This window comes from Diadema setosum, chromosome 17 (assembly GCF_964275005.1).
Source record: "Diadema setosum chromosome 17, eeDiaSeto1, whole genome shotgun sequence".
Taxonomy (NCBI): domain Eukaryota; kingdom Metazoa; phylum Echinodermata; class Echinoidea; order Diadematoida; family Diadematidae; genus Diadema; species Diadema setosum.
The window spans coordinates 16,937,467-16,955,998 of NC_092701.1; the positions used below are offsets into that span (position 1 = coordinate 16,937,467).

At 37.9% G+C, this 18,532-nt stretch overlaps 1 protein-coding gene across 1 annotated transcript; it reads left to right on the forward strand.

Annotated features, from left to right (window-relative positions):
* Window positions 1-385: 385 nt before the first annotated feature.
* On the forward strand, window positions 386-18,481 carry LOC140241214 (NMDA receptor synaptonuclear signaling and neuronal migration factor-like). The gene is made up of 14 exons (XM_072320969.1): window positions 386-420; window positions 661-740; window positions 5,370-5,562; window positions 7,798-7,866; window positions 8,595-8,749; window positions 9,376-9,474; window positions 11,809-11,933; window positions 12,305-12,382; window positions 13,009-13,042; window positions 13,622-13,692; window positions 14,133-14,218; window positions 15,797-15,899; window positions 17,378-17,453; window positions 18,192-18,481. The coding sequence occupies exons 1-14, from the start codon at window positions 386-388 to the stop codon at window positions 18,293-18,295; spliced, it is 1,308 nt and encodes a 435-aa protein (XP_072177070.1). The 3' UTR covers window positions 18,296-18,481.
* The last annotated feature ends 51 nt before the right edge of the window (window positions 18,482-18,532 follow it).

An 18,532-nucleotide genomic window follows, 5' to 3' on the forward strand; every position in this document is an offset into this window, starting at 1 on the left:
CTTTGAAGCGAAACAAAATATAGCCAACATCAAAATGAATCTTCATATTGCTAGGCAAGACGGCAGCGTGAAACCCAAATCCATCAAAGGCACAAAAATTAATGCACCTGCGGAATTCTTTTCTATACATCAATAGAAAACTGACACATTAATGTTTGAATAATTACAGCCAGTTGGAACTCCATCTCTCAAAATCTCTTTGATCAGTCCCTGTGGTAGCCTCTTTTCTAATGTACAGTGTATCAACAGAATTCTTCCAGAATAGCAAATTTACATATTACACCAACCAATCACGACTAAGGAAAAGAATTTGACCTGAGGTCATAACAAAGTACCAATGGGAAGTTAAAAAAAAAAGGTGAGCATGAGCTGGACTTGAACATGAATGGGAACAGAACAAAAGGACCATGAGGTGTGGAGGTGAGTGGAAGTTAAAGAGAGTTTTGGGATGTAATAGACACATGGAAGAGGGAACAGGAAAGTGGTCGTGTAAATGAAAAATAAGCCGAATGTGGAGAATTAATCAGGAGCATGTGTGGAAAGTAAACTATAATTATGAAAAGCTAAAGAGAACCGAGTTAAATCTACATGTAATATACAAGCTTTTATTTCTCAGACAAATTATTAACACTCTCACGCTATTTTTCAATCTCTATACAGAGCCGCGCAAGCTTTCAATGAAGCAGGGGAGAGAGCGAAAAAGAGGAGAGAAGTCGAAAATGTCACCGAAAATGAATCGGGTAAGTTTTTTTTTTTTTTTTTTTTTTTTTTTTAAATTATCATTATTTTAATTGACTGGAGAGTGGATGTGTGTGTGTGTGTGTGTGTGTGTGTGTGTGTTTGCGTGCGTGTTAGTGTCTGCATTGCAAAGTATCAAAGCATCAAAGTATCACTATGTGTGATACTTTGACACATGCAATGTCATGCAGTTTTGACAACAACAGACTTTGGAGAGGGATGTAATATAGATCGCATGGCGAGAGAAACAAGAGTTTGGCAACGAACTGCACATGGATGAACCGAGGTTCCATCGAGCCAATTAAATGCGTCACAGCTTGAAAAGATGGCTTGTTAGAAACCGATTTGTTGTCGCATTGTACGTCAGTAGAATGGTTGATTTATTCCAAATAACGCACTCGTATAAACCTTCGTGGGAAAATTCAATCATTTTAATCGCTTATGCTCTATCAATTTTGAATCATAGGTGATTATAAACGAGATCTCGTCGCTGGATGGCAATAATCGTAAAGAAAGGGAGATAAATCTAGCGACAATGCGCCTAATACATACTTTATTTCAAGTCTGTATAATTCATCGACTAGGGGCGCGAAAGGTTTCAAATGCACAGAGGACGTGGGAAAATAGACGGTTTGTGAAGAGGACTAAAATCATTCCAAAGCTGCAAGAGCTGGCTTCTGTTTTGTCCATTTTCTCAATTCGTAAGAGAGGCAGTACACTTATCTTGCATTTAAATCTATATTTCCTTTGTAAGAACAAAGAATGAAACGGCCTCCAGACGCCAGGAGAACCGATTTGAGCGCTTCACCGATTTCTTCCTTTACACCACAAAATCTAATCGTCCTTCTACTTTTGGTAGTGTAGTATACGGCGAGGATTACTGTGTTGAGTTGGCTCGTGGCAGTGTGGGAGGAACTGCGAAGCTCCTTGGAGGATCGAAAAACAATAGCGCATAGTCCGTCAAAACGACTTCCAACTTTAATTTCAACGGTACTAAGGGACTTGCCAAATATTGATATGAATATGACTCAGAAGCCGTGGCATATTTCATCCTTTCCCCAAACATTAAACATATTTTTGATACTCTATCTTGCATTAGATATCACGTAACCAAACCGGCTGAGGTATCTATCAGATAGAGCGCGTGCTATTATGAGACAGTCAGTCTCGTTACGTCATTGATTATCTGACATCACCCAATTTCCTAGTTCATAATGCTCTTATGGGACGTCACTTGTTATTAATCGTAGAGACGGATTGGAAAGTTAGTATGCTGCCATATCTATCCCTGATAAAGTCTTTTTGCTGGCCTAAGTTCACTGACCTTTTTCTGACACTATTCGAAAAACAATGAGACTACTAGGGCGTTTGAGGCGTCACCTCACATCGGGACGGTATCTCCTATACGCACCCTAATTATACGATTATTGAAGAATCGATCGGTCACCTGTCCAATGCTTCATACTAAAACCTGTAACATCCAAGAGTCCATGCTTGTGTTATAAAGGTACATTCTACCGTTTCGAGAATTTGTGTTAAATAGTCCACAATGCCTCATTGAGTGCGTTCATCGATACATAGAAAGCGTACGATAAAGTTACGTAATAAAGCTGTATAGAAAGCCCAAGTCGTTTCTTTGGAGCGGTTTGAGGAGCAGGTGCCAAAACATCGATTTTGCTTCCATATCAATATGTGCTTACAAGCATACTACTTGAGCACAGTAAACCTATGGTGACCCATGTTTAATGTTGATATGACTTTGATTACAATATTCAGAAATTCAAATGCACCAAACATTTCTGTGCTCAAGCTGAGCCACTTGTTAAGTTCGATGTCTTTAAGTTCCTTTGCAGTGCATAAAGACATGACACCAAATTTCGCACTTTATAAGGATACTAAAATCACGAAATTGTTTTATATTTCTATTACGCATTATTAATCATAAAATGACTTGGCATTTACATCATAATTGTCAAGATCGCAAAACGAGCATTAAATGACAAGTCCACCTTCATATACATATGGATTGAGTGAATGCAGCAATATTAGGAGAACACATCATTGAAAGTTTGGGGGAAATCGGACAATCCGTTCAAAAGTTATGAATTTTTAAAGTATCTGCACAGTCACTGCTGGATGAGAAGACTACTACAGTGTATGATGTCACATGCGTACAACGCTATAAGGAAAATATAGAGAATTTCACAAAATTTTGCTTTTTGAAAAAGGTGTACATTTCCTCGACTCGTCACTGACGTATGTTGAGGGTAAAGTTATTCCCCCTTGCCTTCTGAAAGAGGGAAGTTTAGTGTATTTTTTATTATGCGAGAAAAGTGAAAATATGTTGAATTTTCTTTGTATTTTCTTTCTATCGTTGTACACATGTGACATCACAAGCTGTAGTAGTCTTCTCATCCAGCAGTGACTAAGCAGAAACTTTAAAAATTCATAACTTTTAAACAGATTGCAGGGGCGGATCCAGGAATTCCGTAAAGAGGGGGCGTGTAAGGGGGGGGGGGGCGCACGCACCCCTCCCCCCCCCATTTTTTTCTTTTTATTTCTTTTGTTTCAACAAAAAATAAAGGGGGGGGGGGGCGTGCGCCGGTTGCGGTCCTCCCTGGGTCCGCCCCTGGATTGTCCGATTTTCCTCAAACTCTTGCTGATGTGTTCTATTAATACATGCTGCATTCATTCAATCCACATGTCTATGAAGGTGAACTTGTCCTTTAATTTCTAGGGGCTAACGTTATCGACTGATGTATTTTTCCAATTAATCGCACGAAATAATGATTTTCTTGACACTTACGGAGGAAAACTTCCTCTTTCGACAAATTACTATGCACATAAGGTTAGAGAATACGTTGACGTTTGTCCTACATGGTTCGTTGTTTACTGTGTTGAATGTCCGAGGTCCAATGAACGCAGTAAATAATTATGTCTAGTTCTTGAAACTGATGATAGACCTTTTCGGTTTGGGTGAAGGGCTGTGGTATATACACATTGTACCTAACAATAATTTATATAAGGCATACCAATGTACTTGACTCATTGCATAACCTATTGAATCATCTTTTCTTCTTATTTTGGAAGTCCCCCATCCTCCAGTTATCGCCGACATTAAAACCGGATGTCTACAACTGTATACGCTGTTTTAGAAGACATACAACTTCCCCCTTTTTTTCCCGAGTCACATTTTCTCTACTTGCTCTTGCAAATGTTTGCAAAGGGATTTGAAAAAAAAAAGTTTTCGAGCCCACAGCAAACAAAGACTGCAAACAAGAATAACAATACCGGAACACATCCAAGAACCTCTAAACGCTATGCATTCATGACTGTGACGACGGTACTTGCTTTGTGCAATTATTGGTTGTTTACCATGATCGTTATGCGACAATTACTGTAAGCCGTTATTGTGAAAAACAGATGGTAGATGTATCTTGAAGATTCCATTACAGAGAACGAAAGAGAAGACACATTCCAGAACGTGACGAATAAGGACTTCAATGAATTTCACGTCTGTATCGATTTTTGAATGAACCCTTCAGTCTTGTAAATACCACTTGATATGGGCAGACATTGTGGAACACGAACATTGTCTTTTGAGTAGTAAAGCTTTTACACGCGTTCCGAGAGTGACAGGTGCAAGTCCTTGCCTGACATTTAGGAACTTAGAACTATGCCTGTGAACATGAATGTCGTTTTAACAATGTATAGTACTCGATATTGATTGAAGACTTTTCGTTGTGTGCATGGTCATGTAAAACATTACCTATCTTAATCATTTCACCATGATCTGCATGCAGCGAGTTCAAAATACAAAAGAAAACTAAACAATAGAAGTGTAGTTTAGCTTTATAGGAACAGAATGAGATTAAAGCGACACTTACCAAATTTAACGCTAATTATCGGAATAAGACATAGTTTCGACTCCAAATGAAACATTAAATACTTGAAATTTGGATATGTGCATAAGTCAGCAGTATTTGTATTCACGTTGTTCGTTTGTTTTGTATGTGCATGGGTATGTGTATTTGCACGTGTAGATCCGCGTTCATTTGGCGTATGCCTTTTCTTAAATTTCACTTCGATGTGCTCCCAGCCGAGAGGGAGAGTTTATCCCAAGAGGTCTCATGAATATTTATCCATTACATTGTAAATCATATGAATTTCCTTACAAAGATGTGTCTGCACAATTGGCTGCTTGCATGAAATGATTGTGAATAAGATGAATTGTCACTGAAATATAAGGGATGTATGTGCTTTGAATTGGGGCAGCGAATGAAAGTAAACTGTAAAAAAAAAAATTAATACATTTATAACAACAAAAATGAGAAAATACGCTGGAGCACCCTTTACATTTAGTGGAGTTCTTTATTTCAAAAATCAAATATGCCATATTAAAACGTAGAAAGCTAACGTACGCAAATGTGTGCATTATTGCGAAATGTAATATTTTGAGATGACCTCTAATTATTATTCATTCAATTTCATTAATTTCGATTTGCGCGTTACAATACCGAAGAAGAATGTTTGACATCCCATTGTAATGTTGTAGAACCCAAATTTGTGTTTGTACAGGTTACTATACTGCATCTATAATACCCCCTGTTGTATCTTCTATTTTACCCTAGACGCCAATGGCAATGCAGCTCAGCCGGTATTCATCACAGAAGACAATTCAAACGACACGGGAGTGACGTCCGAGAAACAGAACGAGAAACCGGCCGTTCTGGCGAACGGTACAGGCGAGCAAAATGGCGTTTTACCCGAGGAACATTCAGAGGAGAGGGACGAGATCGCTGATAGAGTCACAAAGATTCAAAGGTTAGGAAACTTTGCTAGTAACTGCACATGGATTATGTCAGTCACTGCGTCACGTGACAAGTACTCATCACAACTAAAACATATCGGCACCCTAACATCAACATAATAAAACCTGCCTTAACGGCTACCTGTCTTTTACGGCTACGAAAATGTCCCTATACTACATTGTCTTAACCGGCCACTTTTTTCGTCTACCTTGGGTGTTCACAATAGACAGGTTAACTGTTCATATATATATATATATATATATATATATATATATATATATATATATATATATATATATATATATATACATTCTTAATGATAGTGATCATTATTTCAGGAATCGATTTCTAAAACCGCGCTCTTTTTGTTGAATTTCGAATGATGGATTGCCTTGTAATTATTTCTGCAGATTATTACACGACACACAAACACTACTCTATCGATTTTTACAATGGAGTATGACAACCTTGACAATAGATTTCCCTCTGTCTGTTGCCTAACTCATTAACCGTTATGGATCATCACTGCAAGTTCCTAATTGAATATACTGCATGCGTTCTCCGTCGATGTAACACACGCGAGTAATTAATCTACACTGTATTTGCCTCTCTCTCTCTACACAATGTTGTGTGATATATGAAAATGGCCATGAATTTTGTCACCAGTAACATCTATAACATGATTCTATTGTTGAAAATGCCCATGTTCTATTTTACATAGCATTGCTTTGTGATGTTGGATAAGAGCGCTCCTCAGCTAGACGCTATCACGTTGCCATAGTGACAAGACTCAATTTAGATGATTGGATGTGCATCAATGAATTTGTCCCTCACAGAACAGACTGCATAAAGTAATGCGCAAGCTATGATAATGTAGATGCAATGCTAAGTTATTTTCTGGCTATGGCACGATGGTATGCCAGTTTGACGATGATACATTCCTGAATAGGATGCCTTTCAGGGGAATGACTGGATATTTTATGGAGAGGAAATGTCAACGGTATTTGTGTAAAAACTAATCGTCACCAGCTCTAAAGAGGTACCTGTACATGTTACTGAGAGAATTACTGTGTATTCTGGGTTAATTGCCGAACGTCATCCATATTATCAGTGACGAATGACTTGTTGTGGAAACGGCGACATGAAGTGTCATAGGAAACTGGTGCACTAATGCATTAACATGGTTCAATAACTGACACCGGACGCCAGTAATGTATTACACTCGCATAATATAGTTATAAAGAAAACACTGTTTGTCTTGTTTCAACAAACCTGCATCACATTTGTGCCAACGTTTCGAATTCAGATGCAGCGCCTGTGCTTTGCGCGAGACATTCTCCAAGACACTGATGTTGTCCAATTTCAGGATGTGTTTGTTTTTGGTTTGGTTGAGAGAGTTTGGCTGTCGTCTGGGTCTTCAATTACCGAAATTGTTCAGCAAGCAAGCGAGAACCGAGCTGAACTAGAACTTGATAGATGTCGCAGCCTTGACTTTCTGCGCGAATCGATGCGCAGATCAATCAACGTCTTATTGACAATTTCTCGTCCCTCTGTGAACACTTGGTGATGATGTTTATGGCAACAGATACCGCCATCGCTAAACTTCATCCTACTTCTCGTCAGCTTCGCCACAGCTCTTGCCACTGCCATTACTACCATAGCTACCATATTTACCATTACTTGCAGCAACAACAAATGGTCGCACCATCACATCTTCATAATCTCTTACTTATCCCCAGCCATCGTTACCATTACCAACACGGCACCGCTCCTCCTTTCCAATCATCCAGCCAACTGTTCATCACACGCACCACCGAAAAAGCCACAACCATTGTAACGTCCCTCAACAAGAACAACTTCCTTCCCACAACAGCTGCCACCACAACACTCGCCATCAACTCTTCTATTTCTGCTACCAGTTGTAGGCCTACCAGCAATAACCCCAACAGTTTACTCACTGTCATCCTAAGTTCATTAACGCGACCAGTTTCCTTGCATCCACTGCGGAATAACCACTTTTTCATCATTCATCGCACCATTTCAACCACCATCACCACCACTGAAACAATAATCATCAATCCCTGACATACATATATATCCAACCATTGCTTTGACCAGGGAGGCGAATCCCTGCTTTGACTGATAGTACACTGTTTTTGCTCCTTTTTGAACGGTTGTTAGGTGATTGTGCCTCTGTTGCTATGACGCGTCGTTCACAGTGGACTGATTTTGAATTTTATCTCTACAGTGTGTTTCGCGGCTTCCAAGACAGGAAATTACTCCAGAAACAAAATGACATGGCCATCAAGATCCAGAGGTAAGTCAAATAATAATTCGTGTTATATACTTTTAAATATCTATGTTATAGACGACATGAATACAATATTTCGTTTCATTTTGCTTTTCTCTCTTTGTTTTTTTTTCTTTGAAATCCAATAAAATGCACTATTCTTATTTTCCCCATGCACTTTTGTCTTTTAAACTGTTGAAAAGTCTTTTTAAGTGCAAAGCATATCTGGGAAGTTGCTGTGATACACAAATTAATTTCTCTTTCTTCTCTATCTGTTGGCAAAAAAGAAGAAGCTTATACGCGCATTCTTACGATTTCATAACAATACAATTCATATTAATGACAAAAAAAAAAAAATCAACAACTATGGAATCATTTACCTATTCCTTTCCCACTGAGTATTAAATAGATGAAATTCGTAATGTAAAAAAAAAGTGTTCTTCATCAGTGGTATATGTTTGTTTGTTGTTTGTTATTCTCTTCATTGTTATCATGTTGTACATGTAAATATTTTCATTTTCCACTTTTTTTTTTGAAGCGCAATGAGCACCGAGAGATGGACCTGTGTGCTGTACAGATATAGCCACTATTATTGTTATTGTAATTATTCTTTTATTATTATTATCATTATTATTAGTTTATTATTATTGTTGTTTTTATAGTTATCGTTATCATTAGTATTACCATCATCATTGTTATTAAATATGGTATTCATCACTATAATTAACTTTTCACATTTTTTTTTTTTAAATCAGGCAATTTCGCCGTCATCGCTCCTCAATCAGTACCGAGGGTGATATATCAAGGACCGTGACACCAGCTCCCACCAAACTACCTCCCATCGCTCCCTCGGTACCAGACTTCGATCACAAACCAGTTAAGAAACTAACCAAAGAGGAACAAATGAAATGTAAGTGATATTTCAAATATTGATTGCCCAATAAACCATGTCTGTTATTTTGACAAATGAGTAAAAAACAAGAACCGTAAGAACATGAAGAAACGTATATCATCAAATAATCATTAATGATTAATCTAGGAGCGAGGAATAGATATGTTTTGTCCTACAAATATTCATTTATAGATGTCACAGCTATGTGTGTGAATTATGCACAAGTGTGTAGAGGAAACTCTATCCTCAGTAATCAATAGTATGGTATAATCAAGAAGGTACTCGTACCTCTTTGGTATGATATCACGGTATGTTCATTGATGTATAGATTAGATATACAACGCGTAGGCCTATATGATGGTTCATGTTTTTACATTGCTTGTACAACTGTCAAAGCGTCAGCTTTGGTGGAAGAGATTTACAATTAACCAAAACGGATTGTTTAATTTACAGTATACAATATAAAGGTATAGTTGGCATCATCCTATATGTCAGCATTTTGTTGTTGTTGTTGTTGTTGTTGTTGTTGTTGGTAGTGGTTTTTAAGGGAGGTTAGGTAAAGTGAACTGCAGAGAAATATTGTTCCTCCATTATGTAACATTAAATGTGATGTGACTTTTTGGTGTACTGTTTCCTCACTGCAGTATTAGCGGAGAGAAAGGAACAGAGAAGGACACGAGCAAGGGCGTGGCGTGACAAGGCGGGTTTGGAGGCAGATAAGAAGGAATTCAAAATTGAAATCGGTATGTTTGCTAAGGTCAGAACTTAATCCTAATATGTGTATAGGCCTACATGGATGAATTCAAAAACAAGAACATTATATTGAGAACACTGGGGTTCCAACGATGAAACCTCTGATACGATTTTGATTGATTTGTTTGGGCTATTCAGGACTTTTGGTGTCATGGGCACAGACATTTATTTGTTTATTTTTTCGTAAGAGGTGGCTCCTGCTTCCTCTTTCTAAACACACGCTGAAAACTACGGAGATTTGCAGTCGAAAGAGTGACCGTGCGATCTTTATGGACAGATATGAAAGGTCAGGTATATGCATGTGCAACGTAATGAGGTTTGTCAGGAACAATTTGACTTGCGGTAGGATGATTAAATACGATCTCTCATCGTGAAACACGTTTGAAAAGGCATCATGTTTTCTCCTTGTTGATATCATCGAATGTGCAACAGCATGATTGTTAAAGTGTTCAACATACATATTGTATTTCTGTATAGCAGTATTTAAAGATGAAGTTTCTGGAAATATAATACACGTGCATGTGAATTGAGTAAATGAAGCAATATTAGTTAAACACAATGGAGAAAATCTGTCATCCGATGAAAAGTTATCAATTCTTAAAGTTTCGATGCCGCCAATTCGGCTGGACGAGAAGATTATAACAGTTCTTGATGTAACTGCAGAATAACGACATATAGTAAATGTAAGGAGAATTTAGAAAAAAAAATCTAATTTCAAATGAAAAGCACACATTGTTTTGACTTGTTACTGACAGTATGTTAAGGGTAATATTTTCCCCTTCATTCTTAAGAGGTACGCCACTTTATAATCTTTCATTATGCTAGAAAAATTACATTTTAAAAATTCTCTTTATATTCTCTTTATATCTTTTATCACTTGTGACATCACAACGGACTGTTGTAGTCTTCTCATCCAGCGTTAATTGGTGGCAACAAAACTTTAAAAATTCACAACTTTTCAACGGATTGTTTAATTCTCCTCAAACTTTCTTTGATGTGTTTCACTAGTTAATAATACTGTATTCACCCTAACCACATCGAGGAACTTCCTTTGCGAATCGTGTTAAAAAAAAAAAAACAACTCTGGCCACTTTGTATTAATAACTATATAGAAGCACTGTCATTTGCAGCGTTAAACTTAATCAAAAGATATTCCATTATCTATAATGCCCATAAACACAAAATGCATGCCAACTCCACCTCATAAATGTTTAGTGGCCCATCATAGCACATATCAAATTGTGAAGATTGATTCAAAATTAATGTCTGAGCATGCCATGCTGCTCCCGTATCTCAAAATGTTAATTGCATGCTAAAAGTCAGTTCCTTTGTGGAAATTGACCAGCGGATAGTGTTGAAGCTTTGTTTGTCGATTCCATGGCAACTAAAAAACAGACCCCATGTTTCTTTATCACTCTTCGAATGTGGCACAATGTTGCATGGAAAAGAGCAGCTTTGTGTCGACGCCATAGCGCATTTCATTTTGCTAGAGATACGTGCGATGATGAATGCGAGCGTGCATTAACAATATTGTGGAGTACAAACAAAGCACATCGACCGCCAGACATAATAATTGAAATCTATCAATGATGAATACCACTGCGTAAGAGAGAGAGAGAGAAGGTTGGAGACAATTAGAAAGTTGCATAGAGGAAGAGCTGGAAAACTTGTGAAATGAAAATATTCTAAAATGATATATAGACATAGGCGAAAGTTAATAGCGGATGATGGCGATGATGATGATGAATATGATACAAAAGAAAAATAAAGGCAATTGTGGCGATGGAACGAACGACATATCAAGGGAAAGGAATGTAGATAACTGGTGAATATTCATTGTACGGATTAGCACGTGGTAGGATAAATAGAAAAAAAATTGTCCATATTCTTTTTATTTTATTTTTTTCACAGTCATCAGTATCAATTTATTCAATCATGTTCCATGGCACCTACAAATTATTATGCAGACCTGATGTGGAATTGTGGTGCAAAAGTAGATCTGCGTTGTGATGTGTCAGTACACATAAACACATACAAAAAGTCCAACATGTACATCTAGAACAGATACTAGTAGTACCGTACTGGATTTGTGGGCGATTTTCTACCTGTGTGGTTGATGTATATTTCTATACATTAGTTGGCGTTTCTGCATTTGGGTTCCACTAGGGTAATTTTCCCACTATGTAGTACAATAGTGCATTCCCGAGTATGGATCCCGATGTGGGCAGCGAATGAGAAACGAAGAACCAGGATAGCTGCCGATCGGTTTTTCACTGTTCCGCATTGATCATGCCATGCTTTATGTCACTTTTTTCCCGTTTCAGGCACGAAAACGAAACAGGAGTTTGGTGTTTTTCAGTCCGAAATCACGGAGTTGCAGTGGTACGCAGAACAGCAGCTGGAGATCACAGAGTGCGGTGGACCGGACTACCAGCCTCCCAGGGTACTGGTACGTACAGAACATTGGGTCTGTTCGCCCTTCCCTGGTATCTCATGCCTGTACCAGCTATTGGGCCTATGATTATATAAAAGCACGTACGCACACAGAGATCATTCATATACAAGTAATATAAGTTACAAGCATACACAGGAAAGGGAGAGGGAGACACCCGAAATAAAAATATACGTATAATATTAATGTTCAAGACCTACATTTCTTTTTCATTAAAAAAATAATTGGAAAGAGTTATAATAATGATAATGTGCCCTTCGTCTCTGAAAATCATAAAATTGTTTGAAGACTGATTATTTATTTTTTTTTTGAAGACTGATTATTTGATTATTGCTTACACACATTCGTATATTAATTTTTCATTCCAGCTCATTTCATCCAATGTTCCAAAAGCTGACATGCTACAAGCGACGGCGCATGAAAAGGGTGTTCTTGTCTTCAACTACGTAAGTAGAAAAGTGGATTTCCTCCAATTAAATATCATATTATAGATATGCATTCTTGTTTAACGAGTGGTAATCGCGATCATTGTTGTTTTTTACTCCACAGGATAAGTAGACAGCTGTTCTTGAAATGTGTATTGATAGGTTTCGTGATGTACTTGTTTTGAGTGGTTTCATGCTCCGACCAACAGAAACACTACAGGATAGTTCAGTTTCGTCATATTGTTTGCATTGCTTTGAATACAGCAGCGCACATGCTGTTTGGTACTTTTTTGATGTAGGGCCTACCGTGCAAAATCACATGCTGAGGGTAATAAATGCAATTTAGATTTAATATTTAGTGGATGGATGTGTCATAATATCTGCGAAGGGCTGGTACCTTTATTCATTCAATAAATCAACTTTGCATATGCCAGAGGCTGAACTGCAAATGATTTGTCAAAATATGATGTGGCTATAGCATTCGAAAAAAAAATACTGTACATAAGTAAATCAAACAAAATAAAGTACAATTCAATATCAAATTAAGTATAGTCTAGACGGGAAAAGAAATTGTAAAAGTATGAATGCGATGAGTACTACGTACACTAAACCACTTTTTTTGTGTGTGTCTTTTGTTTTCTTTTCAGGATTTCAATAACGATACATTCGACGCATTATTAGGTGAGTTGCAGTATTACAATCAAGACTATTCAAAGGGTTGTTTCATCATAACTATAATTATCATGGTAATGAAAGTTGAAATGATTGTAGTTAACAATGTAATAACAGAAGACAGGGAAACAACCAAGAAGCTGATAACGCAAAAGTCTTTTATGAGCTAGCAAATTTATTTATGAAATGGGCCCCAGGTAGGCTATCCCGGAGTTGATCTTTATTCATTATCCCAAAGATTGATGTACATGACGTATCCTAACTATGCCTGTTCCGTTTCTATTCCCGGAACTTGAGCGATCTGGAAATTGTATATGCACCGGTATTTCAATACATGATATTTATTTTTATATCTTCCTTTCTGTTAGATACCGATCTCTATTTCTGGAAGAGATCGGTGAAAATCACAATAGAATGAACTAGCTCTATTCAGGACGATTCGATAAAAGTGATAGCACCGTCACAAATACATACTTTGATAATCAATTATAATGTAATTTTGGATTCTCTTATGGCAACCCACACATATTTCGAAAAGATGTAATGATGTAAACTATTAATGACTGTCATGTTTGTATCTTTTCCCAGATGCCATCAGGGTAAACCTACAAGCTTACCGACAAGGTTGCAAAGCAAGATCATTGTGCATATATGCTTCGGTGAGATCTCAATGTCAGGATTAAAGAAGCTTTGATTTCAGTCTAGGCATATTCATTTTTTTTTCAAGAAAACATATGAGATTATTTATAGTGCATTCAATTTCTCCAAAGCCTCAATTTACAACAAGTGTTCTTCATAAATATGAAAGCCAAGACAAAGCACTGTTTTGATAAAGAATACCAGTACAATGACGTTCAAAAAAAAAAAAAAAAAAAAGAGCCGTCGGAATAGGTAAACTAACACTTTTCTCTGTATTCGTTATCTTAAACCTCATTTCCAATTATATAAAAAGCAAATCAACTTATAATTTCATTCAGTTCACTGAAAGAGCATATCAAAGTGATACATGCATCTCCATTGCAGATTAAGCATTAAGTATATATAAGTAACAGAAGGCCATTGATGGTTGATTCTTTCCCCGTATTTTTCCTATGATTAGGGTGGGCCGGGATATCTGTATATACTAAAGAAGAAAGTTCTGACAACGGCGAAACTGAAGAAGGAAAGCGAAGCCGACCAAGTGAGGTAAGAAATCAACAAACAAACAAACACACGGACATTGTTGTGCCTTTTATATTTCGTTATTGTAAAGTGTTACAATGTGATTTTATTTTGTATGCAAAGTACTTCATATTTTCTGCCAGAACTGAAACGAAGTCATTAGGTTTCGCCAATTTTGTCAATCTTCAAGCGAAAAAAGTAGCTGAATATGTGTCTGAAAACTACAGAGGTTGTGTCCATTATTAAGTAGAATCGTATTCATATCATTTAGAGTGTTTGTAGCTGCCTGTCAAATTGTATTATTTGACTTTATATATTATAGGTTGTGTGACATTTATTGGTAGCTAAATGTTGATAAGTGATTGAAATTTCTTTGTGGAAAAATATGTTTCGATTTATTATCAAAGAAGTAGGGGCCTACTGATGTTGATACTTCGTGTGGCTTGATACCATATTATTACATTACTACATTTTTAGCTCACCTGAGCCAAAGGCTCAAGTGAGCTATTGCGATCGCCCTTCGTCCGGCGTCCGGCGTGCGTCGTGCGTCGTCCGTCGTGCGTAAACTTTTTACATTTTCATCTTCTTCTTGAAAACCCCATGACTGATTTCCATCAAACTTGGCAGGTAGCATCCCTAGGGGGTTAGGAACTCAATTTGTTAAAATGGGCACCATGCCCCACCCAAGGGGCCCCCAGGGGGACCCAATCCCCTCAAAATTAAGGAATCTGTAAAAATTTTCTTCTCGAGAACCAGAAGTGATAGAGCTAAGTTAATACTATGAGTTAGTACATTGATGACTGTAGTTTCAAGTTTGTTCATGGCAGAATCAGGGGTGCCCCCCTTGGGACCCAGGGGAGGGGGGTGGGGAGCGGTCCTAATGGGGCCTAAATTGTACATTTTCATCTTCTTCTTGAGAACCCCATGACCCATTTTCACCAAACTTGGCAGGTAGCATCCCTAGGGGGTTAGTATCTTAATTTGTTAAAATGGGCACCATGCCCCACCCAGGAGGCCCCCAGGGGCCCCAAACCCCCCAAAATGAAGAAATCTTTAAAAATCTTCTCTAGAATCAAGAAGTTATAGAACTAAGATAATACTATGAGTGAGTACATTAATGACTGTAGTTTCAAGTTTGTTCATAGCAGATCCAGGGGTGCCCCTCTTGGGGGCGGGGGGGGGGGGGGAGGTACAAATGGGGGCCTGAATTGTACATTTTCATCTTCTTCCTGAAAACCTCATGATTGATTTTCGTCAAACTTGGCAGGTAGCATCCCTAGGGGGTCAGGATCTCAATTTATCAAAATGGGCACCATGCCCCCAGGGGCCCCCAATCTCCCTAAATTAAGGAATCTTAAAAAATTTGGGCCCTTTTTTTTATTGTACATTTTCATCTTCTACTTGAGAATGCCTGGTCAAATTTTAGTAGAGCTGTGAATAATTTAGTTTAGTGACTGCGTGAAAGGTGAACTTGCGATACTCAGGTGAGCGCTAGACCCGCGGGTCTCTTGTTTCTTTTATTCTAAAAAATATATTTCGAAGATATCGCCGTGTGAAGTAAAGGTTACCCTGTATGTATGAAACCTCATATCAAATTTGTAGGTTTTGGAAGGAGGTGGGTAAGATGATGAGTCGAATCAACCCGGAGGACACGGTGATTCATATCATGGGATGCAACCTCCTTGGCAGTGAGAGTGGCTTGCAGGTAAGCACCGTGATAATATTTGTCAGCCCTCCCGATTACTCACCCCCCCCCCCCCCCATATGCAGTCCGCGCAATATTGTCGGTCTATGTTCACTTGTCGAGGTGATTGATTCCACTGGCTTCATTAAGTGTAGTTCAGTGACACACTCTGTACATCCATTTTGAAATGCAAATGACAGCAGTAAATGCATGACGCATTATTAGCACGACATTTGTCACCTGGTTCTGCAAGCTAAAAAGTCTAAGAAGATCATATTTCTTGTGTCCATGCGGTACTCTTTATTGCAAGTATTTACGTATTGACGTAAGTGTTGTTAACCAACGACACAAGTCATGTGATACCTGAGCATATATCGCTCATTATTGCACGACACACAATCATGACCGGAAATTAAGGTATGAAGCAATGTCCATCAGTCTCATTGTAACACCTCTCCTCGATAATCATACAAATCCAGCTCAGAGTAAGTGATTTATGTCTATCATGAAGACAACTGAGTAGCTATGTCTTGTACTGTAAATCACGCAGTTTCCAAGTGAAGAGATCATCTGATTTTGTGCTCGATTCACACCGCTATCTCTTGCAGATTGCCAGTCTTACTCGTCAGCTGGCACAGTGCACTCCCGTTATAACAAACATGGCTATGACGAAACACTCAGTATAACGAAGTAAAAATTGTCTGCATATCTTTGTATACTTTATTGTTCGGCCCCAACGAAATTTTGATATGAAGAAAGAACACTGTCTGTGCTGAGGATTTCGTTATAACAGGAATCCCCTGCTAGCATATTATGAAAACTTATCTCGAATGATTTGGGTTTTTTTTAAGCTAATTTTATACAAGAACGTGATACTGGTTTACCGTTCTTCACACTGAGGTACCGAGCTACCTTCAGGAACTATTCTATTAGTATAAATACAAAGCAACTAGATTTCTCCGTTCATCCACTGCTCATACCCTTCGAGTTCCCCGGACCCATCATTCATGGGGCAACACAGCTTTCACTCAGTCTGGCTCTTCTGTCTGGAACTCATTGCCTTTGAAACTATATTAAGAATGAAGACCTCTTTCCCTCTGTTCAAAAAAGAGCTCAAATCTTTTTTGTTCCAGTAACGTTGTGCTTTCTTTCAATTGTGGTCTGTTCGTGAATAAAGCAATGTGAGAGGAGGTCTTACCTTTCTGCACCAGGAGTGCAACTGTGTGATAGACATGGTGCATTAAAGACTCGATTATCATTATTATTATTATCATTATTATTATTATTATTATTATTATTATTATTATTATTATTGTTATTATTATTATTATTATTATTATTATTATTATTGCTATTATTATTATTGTTATTATTATTATCATTATTATTATTATTGTTATTATTATTATCATTATTATTATTACTGTTATTATTATTCTTATCATTATTATTATTATTATTATTATCATCATTATTTATCAAAATTTGACTTTCTACAGCTGTTTGACTACTTGGAGGACATCATGCGGCCAAATATCGTGCGGTTCGAGTCCCCATTGGAACTCACCGGTGAAGGTAAAATTTTCTCTTTAGTCACTCGACAAGACATACCCAATGTATAACAATTTTTGACCTCGAAGTAAAGACGGTTACAGCTCGTTATTCCGAAGGTTCGTTATTCCGAAGGCTCTTTATTCCTAAGATTCGTTATTCCGAAGGTTCCTTGTTCCGAATTTCATTTTCGGATTAACCAATCTTCGGAATAACGAACCTTCGGAATATAACGCCACAAATTTTCGGATTAACGAACCCTTTTTCGTTTTCGGATTAACGAACCTCTAGGTATAGGGAATTGCGTGTTTCGGATTAACGACCCTTCGGCATAACGACCCTTCGGAATAGCAAACCTTCGGAATAACGAACAGCACCCGTAAAGACTGATACCTCGGGAGAAAGTTAACATGATAAGGCAAAGGCAAATAAAAGAGATTATTAACATGCAGAACAAAAGTGAAATCTTTCAAAATTCTTTCGTTCCGCGGTATGTACGTCACTAATGAGGCGCTATGTAGAAGCTAAATTCAAGAACTTCCCAGTCAGATTTCAGGGCATGACCAACAAGGAGTAGAACATTCTTATTTACTTAAGAGAAGCCTAACATCCTTATTTAGGCCTACTTAAGAGAAGCCTACATCTCAAGAGTATACATTACAAACTGACACTTGTACAAACCCAAGAACATTGATGTTTTGGATGAGCATGAACAATATTCCGAAAGAAAACTGCATTTGAATCACTTGCTTTATGGTACAGGTGCCGAAATGATCAGCTCGTACTTCAGCCCTGTCAAGTACCGCCTGTGGAAGTCGACCAAGTACTCGAAGTCTGAGATGAAGCTTCCACCGTCAATGAGGTGATGCTTGGATGGACATCAAAGAGCCAAGAATAACAGAATCTCCGATCCTGCCATGGGTTTGATCAAACGATATGCCTTACAAGTCTAGACAAAGGAACTATATACTAGCAGTCTCGAAATAGCAAGAGATATTGAAAGAAAATTGATGTATATAATGCATACTTTCTGTGTTACAGAGTACAGTGTGGAGGGGAGGGGGGGGGGGGGGAGAGTATTGGAAAATTTTCTAGTTTTCCCG